Source organism: Sebastes umbrosus, chromosome 13 (genome assembly GCF_015220745.1).
Source record: "Sebastes umbrosus isolate fSebUmb1 chromosome 13, fSebUmb1.pri, whole genome shotgun sequence".
In the NCBI taxonomy this organism is placed as follows: Eukaryota; Metazoa; Chordata; class Actinopteri; order Perciformes; family Sebastidae; genus Sebastes; species Sebastes umbrosus.
Window position 1 is genome coordinate 13,615,775 of NC_051281.1, and position 16,099 is coordinate 13,631,873.

Sequence of the window (16,099 nt, forward strand, 5' to 3'; positions counted from 1 at the left end):
TCTTGTCTGTGCACAAGCTTGATACAAAAATACAAAATATGTGGAGTTTATGGTTAACTATAGGCTGCATTAAAGGGATGACTTTATTACGCATTATGCACAAGGAGAATCATTTTGATTATTATTTCCATTGCAATTCAAAGCTTCTTATTCTTAGTCTTATTCTTAGTTTTAGTCTTAGTCTTTCTTGTCTTAGTCTTGTTTGTGCACAAGCTTGATACAAAAAAACAAAATATGTGGAGTTTATGGTTATAACCTATAGGCTGCATTAAAGGGATGACTATTACACATTACGCATAGGAAGACACATTTTAATTCTTATTTCCATTGCAATTAAAAGCTTCTTATTCTTAGTCTTATATTTTTAGTCTTTGTCTTGTCTGTGCACAAGCTTGATACAAAAATACAAAATATGTGGAGTTTATGGTTAACTATAGGCTGCATTAAAGGGATGACTTTATTACGCATTATGCACAAGGAGAATCATTTTGATTATTATTTCCATTGCAATTCAAAGCTTCTTATTCTTAGTCTTATTCTTAGTTTTAGTCTTAGTCTTTCTTGTCTTAGTCTTGTTTGTGCACAAGCTTGATACAAAAAAACAAAATATGTGGAGTTTATGGTTATAACCTATAGGCTGCATTAAAGGGATGACTATTACACATTACGCATAGGAAGACACATTTTAATTCTTATTTCCATTGCAATTAAAAGCTTCTTATTCTTAGTCTTATATTTTTAGTCTTCGTCTTGTCTGTGCACAAGCTTGATACAAAAATACAAAATATGTGGAGTTTATGGTTAACTATAGGCTGCATTAAAGGGATGACTTTATTACGCATTATGCACAAGGAGAATCATTTTGATTATTATTTCCATTGCAATTAAAGCTTCTATAGATGTTTTGTTTGTGCACAAGCTTGATACAAAAACACAAAATATGTGGAGGTTATGATTATAACCTATAGGCTGCATTAAAGGGATGGCTTTATTATGCATTACACACCATGGAGAAACATTTTAATTCTTATTTCCATTGCAATTCAAAGCTTCTTATTCTTAGTCTTATTCTTAGTTTTAGTCTTAGTCTTTCTTGTTTTAGTCTTGTTTGTGCACAAGCTTGATACAAAAATACAAAATATGTGGAGTTTATGGTTATAACCTATAGGCTGCATTAAAGGGATGACTATTACACATTACGCATAGGAAGACACATTTTAATTCTTATTTCCATTGCATTTAAAAGCTTATGGATGTCTTTGTTGTGCACAAGCTTGATACAAAAACACAAAATATGTGGAGTTTTATGGTTAACCTATAGGCTGCATTAAAGGGATGACTTTATTATGCGTTACGCACCACGGAGAAACATTCTATTCTTTTGTTATTATACTGTTTAACTTGCACCAACAAAACCAAAGCAAATTCCTAGTGTATACCTCTTACACCTGGCAATAAACACGATTCTGATTCTGATTCTGATTCTGATTTTAATTCTTATTTCCTTTGCAATTAAAAGCTTATGGATGTCTTTTTTGTACACAAGCTGACACAAAAACACAAAATATGTGGAGTTTATGGTTAACCTGTAGGCTGCATTAAAGGGATGACTTTATTACGCATCTACGCACATGGAGACACATTCTATTCTTTTGTTATTATACTGTTTAACTTGCACCAACAAAACCAAAGCCAATTCCTGGTGTATACCTCTTACACCTGGCAATAAACACGATTCTGATTCTGATTCTTATTCTGATTTTAATTCTTATTTCCATTGCAATGAAAAGCTTATGGATGTCTTTTTTGTACACAAGCTGATACAAAAACACAACATATGTGGAGTTTATGGTTATAGCCTATAGGCTGCACAAATGGATGACTTTATTATGCATTACGCACAAGGAGAACCATTTTAATTATCATTTCCATGCAATTAAAAGCTTCTATAGATGCGTTGTTTGTACACAAATACAAAAACACAAAATATGTGAAGTTTATGGTTATAACCTCTAGATTTTCTCACAAAGCTCGCTCTTTCTTCTCTCGCACACACACATAAACTGTGTTTCTCACATACGTGCACACACACATGCATATATAGTAACCAGAGGAGAGGCTCAGCTGATTGGTATGCAACTCATCGTGCATTGCAGTGTTACAGTCAATAATGAAACCTAACTTTATATCCCTTACATACGGGGAATCCAGCCAGCCTCGTGCACAAATTACGCACGTGCAGCAGCAGCATCAGCCCTATATGACAATTATATGAGAGATTCAATTAAGATGCAATTATTATCATTACGTGTGTGTATGTGTGTGTGTGGATAGGCCTCGCTGCAGATCACGCGATATGGCAGCAGAAAGCAAGCAACTGCGGATGTTGGGACTAAATACTCCTTTTTGTCGCTTTTTTTTCTTCTTCAATCGCCATGCATTTACATTTCCGTCACCAGGAAACAAAAACACAAAAGCCTGTTGTCTTTTTTAAAGAAAATCACACACAGAAGCCGAGAGAAAGGAGGATATCTGTGGTGCTATATTTCGCAGCGGAAGCCTACAGGTCACACAGTATATAGAGGCGTATGATGACACAATGTGATTGAGTTGGTTAGTGTTAGTGGGTGTGTGTGTCAGATTTGTAAAGCCTACCTTAGTTTTTTGGGCACAGAGTAGTCTACCTCTATCACCTTTCCGTGTAATTCAACTTTACCTGTAGAGGGAACGACAATTGATAGTGTAACATTAGCTGTGTTGAAGCAAAACAATGCAAAGCTTTTGATAGTATAGGCCTGCAAAAACACTTTGAAATCACTTCACCAAGTAGGTGCGTCCACCATTCAAACAAGCCAACCCATCCAACAAAAAAAAAAAAAAAAGAAGTGTCTGTACGTGGAGGATAAACTGTTTGGATTAAAACAAAAAGTGTGACATTTTGAGGGTCACAATTGAGGTGCGCCCAAATGAATAAGCTTTATATATATATATATATATATATATATATATTTACATATATAGTAATAAGGGGTGAAATGGGCAGCCATGCTTTTCCACTCCCACACAACCCTCTCACACAGTGCAATGAATGAGGTTGCTCTCAGTTAAAGAACATGAAAAGAAGAGATGGTTTTGAGAGGAGTACTCTTTCTATTCTAGGTAGGTGTCTCTCTTAATTCTAAGTGTTTAAAAAGCAGCAGAGGATTTGAAACTGCGCTCCTCTGCGAGTCTTGAACCAGGTTTTGGTTTATTATGAGGTGGCCTGGCGCAGCACGGAATTAGCGTCTCACCTCGGTCCCCCCTCTCCTCTCTCCCCTCTCTCTCTCCGTCAGTCAGCTACCTGTTTATTAGCTCTTTTCCTCCAGACCCCCGTGACCCACCTCCAAGACACCTCGTAAAAACATACCCAGACACCAGAGGAACATGGATCTGACAAGTTTTCCGCGCTGGCGTCGCTCGGCTCTCCTCAATAAAATCAAGATAAAAAATAAGTGAAAAATAATTATGCCTACCCCCGAAACCATCAGACCATCAGACCATCCCATACATACATTCCAGTAGGGTGATTTTTTTTTTTTTGTTGCAAAAAGTGAGCGCAACCACCAATACACTATCGGAATCTCCACCAACATATATATATAGAGCTTATTATTATAGTGCGCGTATAATAGCGTTTGGACGAGCTCGTGTTTTCTTGAGTGTGTCTCTGGGATCGATATATTATCCAATTTGATGTTGGAGCATGCATCTAAACTCTCATGGATGTGATCGCAAAACACTATCCATAGGAGGAACTACACACACATAATAATAATAATAACAATTATGCATATTTCACACATCCCCACTGTGTTTTTTATTCTGACTCAATGTGAATTCTCCCCCTTGTCACCAGCAGCATCACTTATCAAACACCCAACACTTACCAGAAAGAGTCTCTATAGCCTTTATGGCCGAGTTCTGGTCCGGGAAGTCCACAAAAGCATAGCCGGATTTGAGTAGGACCTGCTCGGCCACTGGCAGCTTCCTCTCCCCAAAGAGCTCCTTCAAGTCCTCGACTGTGACCGAAGGACTTAAATTCCCAACATATAGTTTGTTCATGATCTGAAAAGGGGGTGAAAAAATCTCGATCAGATCTTTAAAAAAAAGAGAGTTTTCAGAGAAGAAGAAGTAAAAAAAAAAAAAAATTTAAAAAAATCTGATGGGATTTAAAAAAAAAAAAAAAAACTGCAGCAATTTACCCCCCAGGAAATTACTAAACTATAGGCGACCCCCCAGCACCACCAACTCTGGCCCCGGTCTAACTCTTTTAACAGGGACTACTGGGGAAAAAAAAAAGTGCCGTTACGACGCTACTCCGGAGCCAACAAGCACCGCCTCTAAATAAAATCCCCCTTAAAAAATCACAAGAGAAAAAAAATGTTTGGAGGTGCATGTGGGATCACTCCTGGTTTCGCACAGAGTATATAGCCTACATTGGGGTATGGAAGTGGCATGATGATCACTGGGTACATTCAGCAAAGGGATGGGCTTAAAGGAGGCAGAGGGGTTATTTCATCAAATCATAATAAGGGTTGTGCCTCGGGTCCCTCCAGGCTGAAAAAAAAGGGCTACTGTGTGGAAAATCAAGTCGTTGTCACTGTACTTGTCTGGTCCAAAACAGTGTCACTGATCCACACAGTTTGCCTTTTATTTATTTATGAGAGACAACAAAATATGGATTTATGGTGTGTGCACAGGGGGGTCCAAACCTCTCCATGGATGCCAGTTTCAGATATTATCATATAACATATTTATGATCGTGTAGCATGTATAAAACTGTTTAAAAAATGCCTATTGTGTCAAAACAATACAGAAAGTGAAACCTTGTACATTCTGTCCTTGCGCAGTGGAATAAACATTACTGTTGTACATCCTTATCAGGGGCCTCCTCAGACCTGCAGCTTTTACACACGTCATTAAAGGTGATGAAACTTTGAATTTTAGCCCGTAGCGATAATGGATCCAACTGCAAAGTTGTAAAACTGAGCAAATATTTATTTTTAGATGCTGATAAGGAGACGTGAGAGGGGATTCCTGGCCCTTAGTTGTATCTGTGCACGTGGGAGGTGCCCATGCAGTGTCACTCAGCTCATACCCTTCAGGCTACATATATGTGGTATAGCATCTTTTTTTCATTGTGATGTAAGTGTGTGTGCATGTGGGTGTGTTTAGGAAGCGAGCAAAGCTACGTCAGTAAGGTGGATTTGAAGGGGAAGGGCTGTGGCGCTGCATGGCGATGGGAGGCCAGGCTGCAGAGCTCATGCATGGTATGTACCTACAGCAGCTACCAGGGTGGGAGGAGCCTTCGCCTACAGCACTTGAGTGTTTCTACATGTGACTGGCCTGCGCCTTGGAACATTACTGCCACCCTACTGTAGTGGAGAGAGTGCCAGCAGCAGGAGTGACCATTCCTCGCCTTGTTTACGTCAGTGTGTGAACAGAGGAATGTCCAAACTGCGGCCTATTTACAAAACAGCTCTTTAGTTACTTTCCTGGTGACATGCTAACACAGTTGTTGCAGGCCTCTCTCTCTCTGCTGCCAGCTGGTAGTCAGCCAGAGTTCAAATACATTTACTGCACTATATTATTACTATATTCAATTTCACAACTCTGGACATTGAATGATTTGTAAATGAATTTAAACTTTAACCCATTTGTGACCACAAAACAAATCTGCCTTTTGGTGGAAGTGTTCTTTGTGATTGTGAATACTAGGGGCTGTTAAAGTTAACGTGATAATAACGCAAAATTGTAAGTTTTAATGCCACTAGTTTCTTTAACGCTTTACTAGCTACAGTTACTAGCCAGAGTGAAGATATTGGTATCATATGATGTATGTACCATGTCATACTAGCTTCTTGAGAAGGAGGTTAAATAATGCTCCAAACTTGCGCAAAATTTTGGCGAGTTTTCAAAGGAGTCCCTTGACCTCTGACCGCAAGTTATGTGAATGTAAATGGGTTCTATGGGTACCCACGAGTCTCCCCTTTACAGACATGCCCACTTTATGATAATCACATGCAGTTTGGGGTTGAGTCATAGTCAAGTCAGCACACTGACACACTGACAGCTGTTGTTGCCTGCTGGGCTTGAGTTTGCCATGTTATGATTTGTTTTTTGCAATATACTCCATTGTATTTTAGGAAAAAACAGTAGTCCCATGTGCCAAAAGACTAAATATAGTATGATAAGAAAATGTATCTCAGAAACTACAAGGAGCACAATCAAGTGTTTGGTATCTATGAACTCACAACAAGTTGAATATTAAAGATATGCACACATATGCAGTGTAAAAAAATATTTTATTTGGAAAATATTTAATAAACTCAATGTAAGCATTTTTCCTATTTTTTCAAAATTCCCAACTTTGATTATTAATGAAAGTGAGATTTTTCATGTGATCTAAAAATTTCGAGTTAGATACTTGCACAAAGTATGTCTGTACAAAATTCAAATTTCTTGAGCAACCAGAACAAATGTTGTGGCATTTTTCCCTATCATACTAAATATAGTCTTTGGGCACAAATGGGTTAACCTACTTGCCTTTGCGTAACCAATTAAATAACATTTTCAGTTTACTTTTTTGCTTTGTGGGTAAAAATAAACCAGATCAAATTGACCACACACTCAGGATCCGCTGCATCCTTTCTTGTTAACATGTTATGCCCAATTAGGTCAGTATGCTGACGAATTGCTCAACCAGCCAAAATGATTTTCACTCAGAGAAGGAAAATTAACCAGAACTGAGAGGGATGTGACATTTAGGAAACACAGAAAGACCAGCTGACCAAAACAAACTACACACACATGTATGTTTTCTAGACTTGTGGTAGAAGAGGGAAAAGAAAGAAATACAGCTGATGCAGTTTCCAAGGTGCGGTCAGCTGTTTGACTGGTGTCTTTTTGCTTTCCTCTCTACCTTTCCTCTTGTACCTCTGCGTTACATTTCCTGTGTTTACTGATTTAACCACCTTTTACTGTCTTAACAGAAAAAACTCCCGTCCTAGTCAACCAATGCTGATTACCACAGCAAAGGAAATAAAAACCTGTGTGGAAAAAAACATTCAAACAGCATAAAAACAAACTAAAATTGAAAAGGAATTACAGTTTACATTCTTACAAGTTTCTGGTTGTATCATATCCCCTGTGGGATAAAACATGGTGCAATAACAGTTTATACATTACTATTAATATCACAAAGGTCCATTCTTCTGTTATGTTGTGCAACAAAAAAAAGAGTAAAGTAGCTATTTACTCAAGCATTGCACACAAATACAGTTTTGAGGAACTGGCAGTTTAAATGACTGTTTCCTTTTTTTGTTATTCTTTTCTTGTCTGTATTTCAGGAGGAAATTCACATACATAAGCTAAAAAATATGATACAATACAATAGAAAGAGAATAGTTGAGACAATTAACATTCAACTACATCTTATAGTGCATCAATATATTTACTACAGGACTCCTAATACCTTTTAATTGATAATGCTATCATACTTCTATTTAATAGGTTAGTTCACAAAGAGCACCACATATGGAGGAATCTCAGAATGATATTTCAAAACATGAACAAATAAACTAAAATGATCTGCATTGCTTGATCCCTCTTAGAGAGATTTATTTTAATAATTTGAGTGAACATACCCTTTGAACTACATCTACAATAAATTGAGACAAGTCGTTCTCATGTACTCCCGTGTGACCAGTAGGGGTAGATGTTAGACTGGGCAGGTCTTACTTCACCACATGTTCAGTAGTAGTTTCAACACTGTATTTGGTGAAATGAACTGAACTTGTTTAGCTGCATCTACTAGTGGATTAGTCGTCCTGAATAACTTTGTTCAATGACTATAAAGAGTGCCAACAAATCACCATTTAACAGACATATACTTTATATAGTTTAGTTTAAATTTGTGCCTGCCTTATTTATAAGCAGTCGCATTTAAAAGACACATTTACAGCTTCTGGTCAGGGAAAAAGTCTTAAGAGGTCATAACTCCAGCAACACTTGTAGTATAAAAAACGTTAATGTGAGGTCTCACAATTATATTGTTCTTTATACTACAAGTGTTGCTGGAGTTTTGACCTCTAGGCAAAGATTCAAAGGTCTGGAGCTACGCTAAGGGAAGATGTGACTGTCTTCACATTTCCCCAGGGGTTATTGGATAAGCTCAAACTTTACTAATGCATTAAGCCATATTCATTACCAGCTGCAACAGTGACGCAGGTATTGTTTTCACCTTGTGAGTGTGTGTGTGACTCATCACGGCAAAATGTGGTCCTGGAGACACCTACTGTAGCGGGAAGTACCACAGCGTCACAACCGTGCAAGATGCAGAGACAGAACTTTACAAGTGTGTAGCTGAGATCAATATGAAGGCCGAGTTCGAAGATGGGTGTCGTCCGAGCAAGGGCGCCAGAAGTAGGGAAGGGGCCATTTTACACCCCAGGCCCAATTTGGCATCACGACTGGTGTGATCCCATCACAAGATGGTCTGTAGTTCCACTATGTGTTCACGTCAGTTGGATAAAAAAAAATGTAGTTTACAGTATTTCAAGTAATGGGCTGTTTCTAGGTGATTTCAAAAGTATTACACGAGCTTAAAGGTCCAGTGTGTAGAAACCAAATGAAGTCTCTCCCGTGTGCCAAGCGTGTTGGAGAGCTACAGTGGCCGACGTGAAAACGCGAATGGCCCTCTCTTGAGCCATTTGGAGCAGAGCCAGTGCGTAGACCTTGTGTGTGTACGTATGAAGTGAGTGGTGAAGCAAAAGAGAGAGCGTGGCGGCAACGGGAAGGAGTAACATTATCGACTCCGACCCAAGCAGGAAAAGTTAACAGTTTGGTTTGTCTGTTCTGGGCTACTGTTGAAACATGGCGGTGCAACATGACCAGCTCCCTATGTAGATGTTAACGGCTCATTCTAAGGTAACAAAAACACAATTATACACTTTAGAAAATAGTTATTAATATTATATTCCATTTCTGCAATTAGATCCCCCTTATTGTTGCACATTGCTCCTTTAACTGGTAGCTTGGATACATTTTGATCGTTTTTAGTTTATCAGACGAAAGCATTTTAGACTTGATAAAGGAGCTCATGCCGTCATTATTCATTCCTTGATCTGACAGTTAAAGCCTCTGTACACTCACACAGGTGTTTTCAGTTATTCTGGCTGATTAGACCTCTGCTCAGGTTGAAGGTGGGCTGGATCTTTGATGGGAATCTATTAGGTCACAAACCTCCATCTACCAATAAGAATGATAAAGGTGTAATTTGTTCAGGTGCAACAAAGCCAACAGGAGACTCAGGAAGGTGTCACTTCATTAGTCTATACAAGCCTCCACCGTCCTGAGGCGAGGTCTAATCAGCCAGATTAACTGAAAACACCAGTGTGGGTGTACAGAGGCTTTAAATGGTGGCTTTCCAGAAAAGAACGCACTTCAGTTTTTATTGTTAGAGTTGAGATAACTATATTTCTGTAGAAGTCAGCACATTGCAGTGCGATAAGATGAAGGCTTTGTATCCTTGTCTGTATTATAACAGCCTTGCAGCAGCAAATGTTTGAAGTAGAAGTGCTGTAAGGAAGGACATGAGTCAACGTGAAAAAAAGTGCATCTTCCTTTTAATCGGTTCAAAGATGAACGTTCACCCGATCTTGTATACAAAAAATACATTAATAAAAACATTAATATATTTTTTTTACGGCAGATGTTGCCTATACATTTAAAATTAACAACATGAAGGGACAGCTCGAGTTATGTCAAAACTGATCCCAGTATACATTTACTGGTCATGTACGTTAGAGAACAGAAGTGTGATGATCACCTTAAGAAAGAAGATCTATTCTGAAATCAATCATTCCACTCAGAATCATTTCCTGTCTGAGCGCGGGAGGTGGAGGGGCTTGACAGCAACGTTCAGTAGCGACCTGTGAAACACAACAGTTATTAGATTTACTGAACTTGGTACTATGCAACCTGTTGAATGGCTCAATAAAAGGGTGGATAATTCATGAAAAGGACTCACGTGGAGAATAAGACCGCGATCTGGAGCGAGATCTGTAAGCCCCTCTGTAGTACGGGGACGGAGATCGCCTTCTGAAACAAAACAAAATGAACACATTTTCAAACATGAGTTGACAATAAAAGTTCCCCATTGATAATCTGCACGACTACTGCTAACAGGTTGAGAGAGAGTCACCTGTATGATCTGTAGTGATCCCTGTCGTCATACCGATCATAGCCGCCTCTGTCGTATCCACGGTCGTATCCGCGGTCATATCCACGATCATAGTCGCGTGAATTGCGGCGGGGACCACTTGGACCACTTCCACCACCTCCTCCACCGCCACCACCACCACTACACAGAAGACAAGGCGAAGATGAGGTTCTGTTTCCTACTTTACAATTAGATTTACAGTTACGGTTTATTTTATTTCTACAATTCCATTTCAATGTAAAAGACAGGTGCTCAATATGTCACATATTATATTCTACCTATTCTAATGTTTTATTACACGGCTTTGTTGAACACTCTATTCTGATTGGTCAATCACAGCGTTCTACAATCTGTTATTTCTTTATGGTAGACCATTGCTATGTATAACAGACCGTTGCTATGGACGCAGTTCTGTGGAACTATGCCCTATGGACGCAGGCCTTTACACACCGGGAACGTGACGAATAAACGACATGAAAAAGTGAAATACTCATGCGCATGCGAATATTATATACCTAGGGCTTTTATTGTGAAAGGTAAGGAATGAAGGAGTGGATCTGGTCTGCGCTGCCTTTGTCAAGGTTGAAAGGAGTAATATAGATTGCCGTCTTGGTTCGGACAACAGAGCCCCCGTGTTGTTGTTTCATAAATATAGGCGCAACTCAACCCGTTCTGCACAACTTGATTGGTTAATGCCTTTATTCACAATGCGAAAGATTCCAAAAAGGCCCTCTATTTGGAAGATGACCTCTCAGAATTTTTACTTTAGAAATTACAGTATAAGCATTCATCTTTATCTTTGATAGATTACAAGTAAATCTAATGAATCCACACAAACAGTCAGTATGTTTCAGATAGCTTACTATGTGGGCCGACCCATGTAGATTCCAGGGGTTGGGGTGTGAGGTCTTTTTGTGATGGAGAAGTCCACCCTGATCCTACGACCGTCCAGCTCCATGCCATTGGCTCGTTCCTTTGCCTGACAGCAAACAAACATATCAAATATAAAATATTCCAGGAACAGGTTTGACAGGGACCTTTTCCTACCCATGTTCTCGTACCTCTTTAGCGTCATCGGTGTTCTCAAAGTAGACGAAAGCAAAGCCCCTGGAGCGCCTCGACTGCTGGTCATACACAATAGAGACATCCGCCAAGGGGCCATATTTAGAGAAGACCTCCCTCAGATCCCTCTCTGTGGTGTACAAGCTCAGGCCAAACACTCCCACGCAACCATTGGGATCTGGATTAGCCTAAAATTTTAAAGAGATTCTTTAGTATTAAATTCTGAATAAGTATATAGTAGAGTTTAGGATCTAAGATGAATATATTCAGACATTATGCAGAAAGAATACAAGCAAAGCTGACTGACTTTTAAAATGTTACAAACCTCTTGGTCCCACAAAGGTTGCTGAGCACTTACACGGTTGCCGATGTGCCTGCGGCGGTTGGACATCGGTGAGCGGCTATGGCTCCTGCGCCGGCGCTCCCCACTATAGGACCTGCTGTTAGATCGGCGACGATAGGACCTTGAGCGGGAGCGAGATCGGCTATAGTGTCTCCGTGAGCCACGATGGGAGTGGGACCTGTATAGACAGATAGTTCTGTGGTAATTCACATCCAATTTATCTACAGGTGCTTCAATAGACAGACACAAAGCTTCACATTCAATCTGTCAACTGGCAAGGGTGGAGTTTTATATAAAAAAAAAATGTCACTCACCCAGATTTTGACCTGGACCGAGAGCGAGATTTAGAGCGGGAGTGGCGGGAGCCTTCTTTTGAACGTGCAGGTGACCGAGCTGGGGAGCGGCTTGCCGACTTCCCAGAGCCGCGAGGACTCACACTCCTGGATGCAGAGCGAGACTCCTGAACGCACCACACACACCAACATCAACTTCTTATCAGCATCAATGAGAGGACAAACTGAGAAATTTTGCCTAAATAATTCTATGTAGTAATTAAAACTATCCTGTGAAAAGTGCAGAAAAGAACAGATTTATTTAGGATTGTGGATTAGGAATGCAGGTTAATGCTATTGTTGTAGCCATGGATAATATGAATCAATAGAATTACATTAATCAATAGAATTAAATTGTCAACATGATGAAAAACAGAAATTTGTCAGTTGTTTAAAAATTGCAAAGATTTAAAGTGTTTGTTGTATTCAATAAAAAGAACATGCACGCATTTGACAAACAGACCAGAAAATTACTTAGCACGGTGGCCTTATCCAGATTACTTCCTTAACTTCATTTCTTTAACTTCATTACTTCACATTATTCTTCTTTCTTCAATTGTTTTACATCTTCTTACTTCCCCCATCTCACACACTGCCCATACTTCTTCCCTCCTCCTGTTTTAGCATGCATTCAATAATCAGCTTCACACATCTGAGCTTCATATTATTGAAAATATAGTGGACTTCTTCCGCATTTTCTTCTTCCAACCTTAACCTTTATGAAAAACAAAAGGATGAAGAATATATGACTACAATCAAAACGGCACCCTCATTCAACTTTTAATGTTATTATAATCTCATAACATGCATGGAAATGTTCGGCACACAATACATTTTTTTATGTTAAGTTCTATAAATATTTCACTTTCAGTGGTTTTACATTCACTGCTATGTCGTGTCGGCCACTTTCAGTTAGACGTATGTGACGCATGGTTGACTCTTGACACTTTTAGGAGGAAGTCAGACAAAAAAAGAACTAACAATATTGTCCTATGATTTCAAAATTAAAGGTTATCATGGTTCATACTGTCCATTTCTTTTGTAATTTGTGTTAAATTAACCTGGTTGACATAATTTCTGTCAAGTGGCCTCCAAGGCATCCAAGTGTACATTAAAACCACTGAATGTGAATAACACCTACTCAATATTAAATCCCACCACCAATGCCTTCATTTTTGTAAAATAAACCTTGGCTTAAGATAGCCCAAATGACCTCAAGATGTTTCTGCCACTTATTTGTATTTACTTGCATCACCAGCACTGTTTACAGCTATATTTTCAGCACATAAGCTGTAGATATAGGACAGAGTACAGACACATTTTCTTGACAAAGAAACTGCTTAAACACAGTGGCACACACACACGTAGATACTCATTGTGGCCTTGTATTAACCATTTAATGGGAAGGGAACAGGAGGGCTTAATTTGTGAGTTAGTGCAAATGAATAAGAAGACACCTTGAGGTCGTTTTTGCTTTAAGTGGTTACAAATATTTAACACAATAATGTCGCTTCATTGACGAGGCGCCCAACATGAGAGAAACCATACTGAAATGTTCTGATTAATGTTAGCAAATGTAGATTCACATCATTCAATTGAGATATTGTCTAACGTCTTCAAGTGCAGCTTACTACCATATCATTTTACAATTACTAAATTTTAATTTCTTCTGGAGAATGAAAACATCTACATAAAACGATATTCCTTAACGCAGGGGTCAGCAACCTTTACTATCAAAAGAGCCATTATCTGTCTGGTGCCGCAAAACATTTGAGCATTGTGATGAAGGTAACACAGTTTATAGTCTAAGTATATAGTATATAAGTCTAATGCAGTGAGGGCCAAAGTGCAAATGTACGATGGAGTATTAGGGCCACATTGAAGGAAAAAACATCTGAGATTTCCAGAATAAAGTCATAACTTTATGAGAAAAAAGTTGTAATATTACAAGAAAAAAAGTAGTAATATTACGAGAATAAAGTCATTATTTAACGAGAAAAAAGTCGCAACATTACGAGAATAAATTCTGAACTTTATGAGAAAAAAGTCATAACATTACGAGAAAAAAGACGTAACATTACGAGAATAAAGTCGTAACTTTATGAGAAAAAAGTCGTAACATTACGAGAATAAAGTCGTAACTTTAAGAGAAAAAAGTCATAACATTACGAGAATAAAATCATAACTTTATGAGAAAAAAGTCATAACATTACGAAAATAAAAGTCGTAACTTTACGGGAATAAAAGTCGCAACTTTACGAGAAAAAAGTCGTAATATTACGAGAAAAAAGTCATAACTTAACGAAGAAAAATGTCGTAATGTTACAATAGTCATAACTTTACGAGAAAAAAAGAAAATAACACGTAAAATTACTACTTTATGATTTTATGACTTTATTATCATAATACTATGACTTCTTTTCTCGTAAACTTGTGACTTTATTCTTGAAATCTCAGATTTATTTATTTTTTCCTCAATATGGCCCTAATACTCCGTCGTACCATAGACCTACAACAATCATAAATAAAAATGAAATGTAAACAATAAACAGTTGTTCACTTCCATGTTTATAAATCCACAGGGAGCCACTGGAGAGGAGCTGAAGAGCTGCAGGTTGCTAGGAGACCCTTGAGTTAACGTTACCATGCACACAGGCCTCTGTTGAATGACCGTTAGCTGGCTAACTAACGGTCATTCAACAGACTGAACAGCTAACACGTCTGACTGCTTTTATAACGCCATTTGACAACTAGCTAAATGTATGCTTCCAAATAATTAATGTCAAACGACAAACTTTCAACTCTCAATTTGATCATCCGCATGTTTTAATGTTAATAACTTGGTTGGCTAAAGTTAGCATTGCAGCCTGTGGCCTAGCTAACATCAAGGCCTATAGAAGGAGGATAGGACACAGGTCTTGTGAAATAGAGTACAGCGCATGCGCAGTGTAACTCAAGCGTGTTACACTGGAAAACTTCCAAAAGGAAAAAAAGAAAATCTGTAAAACTCAAACACTAACTGCATCAATCCAACCAAACAACAAAGATATATTACAAATTCTGTTAGCAATAACTTATTTCACATCATGCAATAAAAAAAAAGTAAAATTAAGGACAAGAAACACAAATATAAGATTGATTTCCCCTCCCTCGTTTTCCTCAAATGTATTGGCAAGCATGTTGATGTCCATTCTGATTTGGTTGTTCTCTGGATGTTTTTTTTCTTCCTTTTTGCAAACCAGATTCTACTGCGCATGTGCAATAGCCCCGGTGTTATGACGAGTTGATGACGCATGTCCCATCCTCCTTTCCACAGCCCTTAGCTAGCTAGCCTAGCTTATCTAACAGACATTAACAGACGCTATTATTATTATTATGTACTGTAACGTTACATTGAATATGGGGCTCAACTAGCCACCTAGTATAAGCACATTATAATGTTCATGTTTAACAGAATAATGAATAATCCAGTTATATATGTTTAGACTGGAGAGTTGAGCTAACTAGCTAGCGAGCTAACGTTAGCCAACACTACCTGATGAACGGTTCATTCATAACGGTTACCGGTAGCTCCATGAAGACGGTATAAAGATCATACGTACCCGGTCGCCGTAACCTTTGCCGTGATCGCTCATTTTTTAATTGCGACTGGCTTTATATTACAATGACAGATTGTTTATGTTGAGGTGCTAACCAGCTAGCAACACTCAGTACTGTATGTGTGTGTGAGTGCTGCAGCAGTCTGTTGCTATGGATCCTGTTGCTATGGATCCTCTTCTCTCTGCACACCATGGAGATACATTAGATCCCACTGGGCGTATTAACAGTCTTTATAATATACTCTTATAGTTTCGTCAACGAATTAACAACGTTTAAGAGGTAGGTCCACATTTCCAATCTGACTCTGTATGTCCTAATAACATATTAAATTACTGTGAAACACAAACAATACTTATACTTTATACTTTATTGTCAGACAGGTCTGAAATTTGTTTTGCATAACAGCAGCTCCGTTTGCAACATCACAGAAAGGACAAAGACAATAAACAAGGATACAAACATTTAAACATTACAATCACAGAAGACAATATTCAGGGCCCT

The 16,099-nt window shown here is 38.5% G+C and overlaps 2 protein-coding genes across 7 annotated transcripts in view; both read right to left on the minus strand.

The window, feature by feature from the left end:
• Positions 1-4,497, minus strand: part of igf2bp2a (insulin-like growth factor 2 mRNA binding protein 2a) — a 59,056-nt gene extending 54,559 nt beyond the window's left edge. The window contains exons 1-3 of the mRNA XM_037790354.1: positions 4,242-4,497; positions 3,927-4,104; positions 2,656-2,716 (exon numbers count right to left, since the gene is read on the minus strand). Of these exons, the coding sequence (XP_037646282.1) occupies positions 2,656-2,716; positions 3,927-4,101 (236 nt within the window). The 5' untranslated portion in view covers positions 4,102-4,104; positions 4,242-4,497. The remainder of the gene's footprint in view (positions 1-2,655; positions 2,717-3,926; positions 4,105-4,241) is intronic.
• A 5,146-nt stretch (positions 4,498-9,643) lies between these two features.
• tra2b (transformer 2 beta homolog) lies at positions 9,644-15,733 on the minus strand. 6 transcript variants are annotated; one of them, XM_037790361.1, is made up of 9 exons: positions 15,601-15,731; positions 12,508-12,713; positions 11,981-12,126; positions 11,649-11,844; positions 11,323-11,511; positions 11,125-11,240; positions 10,244-10,402; positions 10,070-10,140; positions 9,644-9,971 (listed from the first exon to the last, which is right to left on the minus strand). In XM_037790361.1, exons 2-9 carry the CDS (start codon positions 12,511-12,513, stop codon positions 9,961-9,963), a joined length of 894 nt encoding a protein of 297 aa, XP_037646289.1. In that variant the 5' UTR covers positions 12,514-12,713; positions 15,601-15,731; the 3' UTR covers positions 9,644-9,960. The 6 variants fall into 6 exon arrangements, with proteins under 6 accessions (XP_037646289.1, XP_037646292.1, XP_037646290.1 ...); XM_037790364.1 differs by lacking the exon at positions 12,508-12,713 and having other exon boundaries at positions 10,070-10,137; positions 11,682-11,844; positions 15,601-15,733; XM_037790362.1 differs by lacking the exon at positions 12,508-12,713 and having other exon boundaries at positions 11,682-11,844; positions 15,601-15,733.
• Between the last annotated feature and the right edge of the window lie 366 nt (positions 15,734-16,099).

What these genes read in the sequence shown, in the direction of transcription:
- tra2b (XM_037790358.1), bottom strand. Translation starts at nt 15,633, where the DNA reads ATGAGCGATCACGGCAAAGGTTACGGCGACCGG. An exon ending in GCAAAGGTTACGGCGACCGG is followed by an intron (nt 12,127 to 15,600) that starts GTACGTATGATC and finishes TGGTGCGTTCAG; the next exon opens with GAGTCTCGCTCTGCATCCAG. An exon ending in CGGTCCAGGTCAAAATCTGG is followed by an intron (nt 11,845 to 11,980) that starts GTGAGTGACATT and finishes CTGTCTATACAG; the next exon opens with GTCCCACTCCCATCGTGGCT.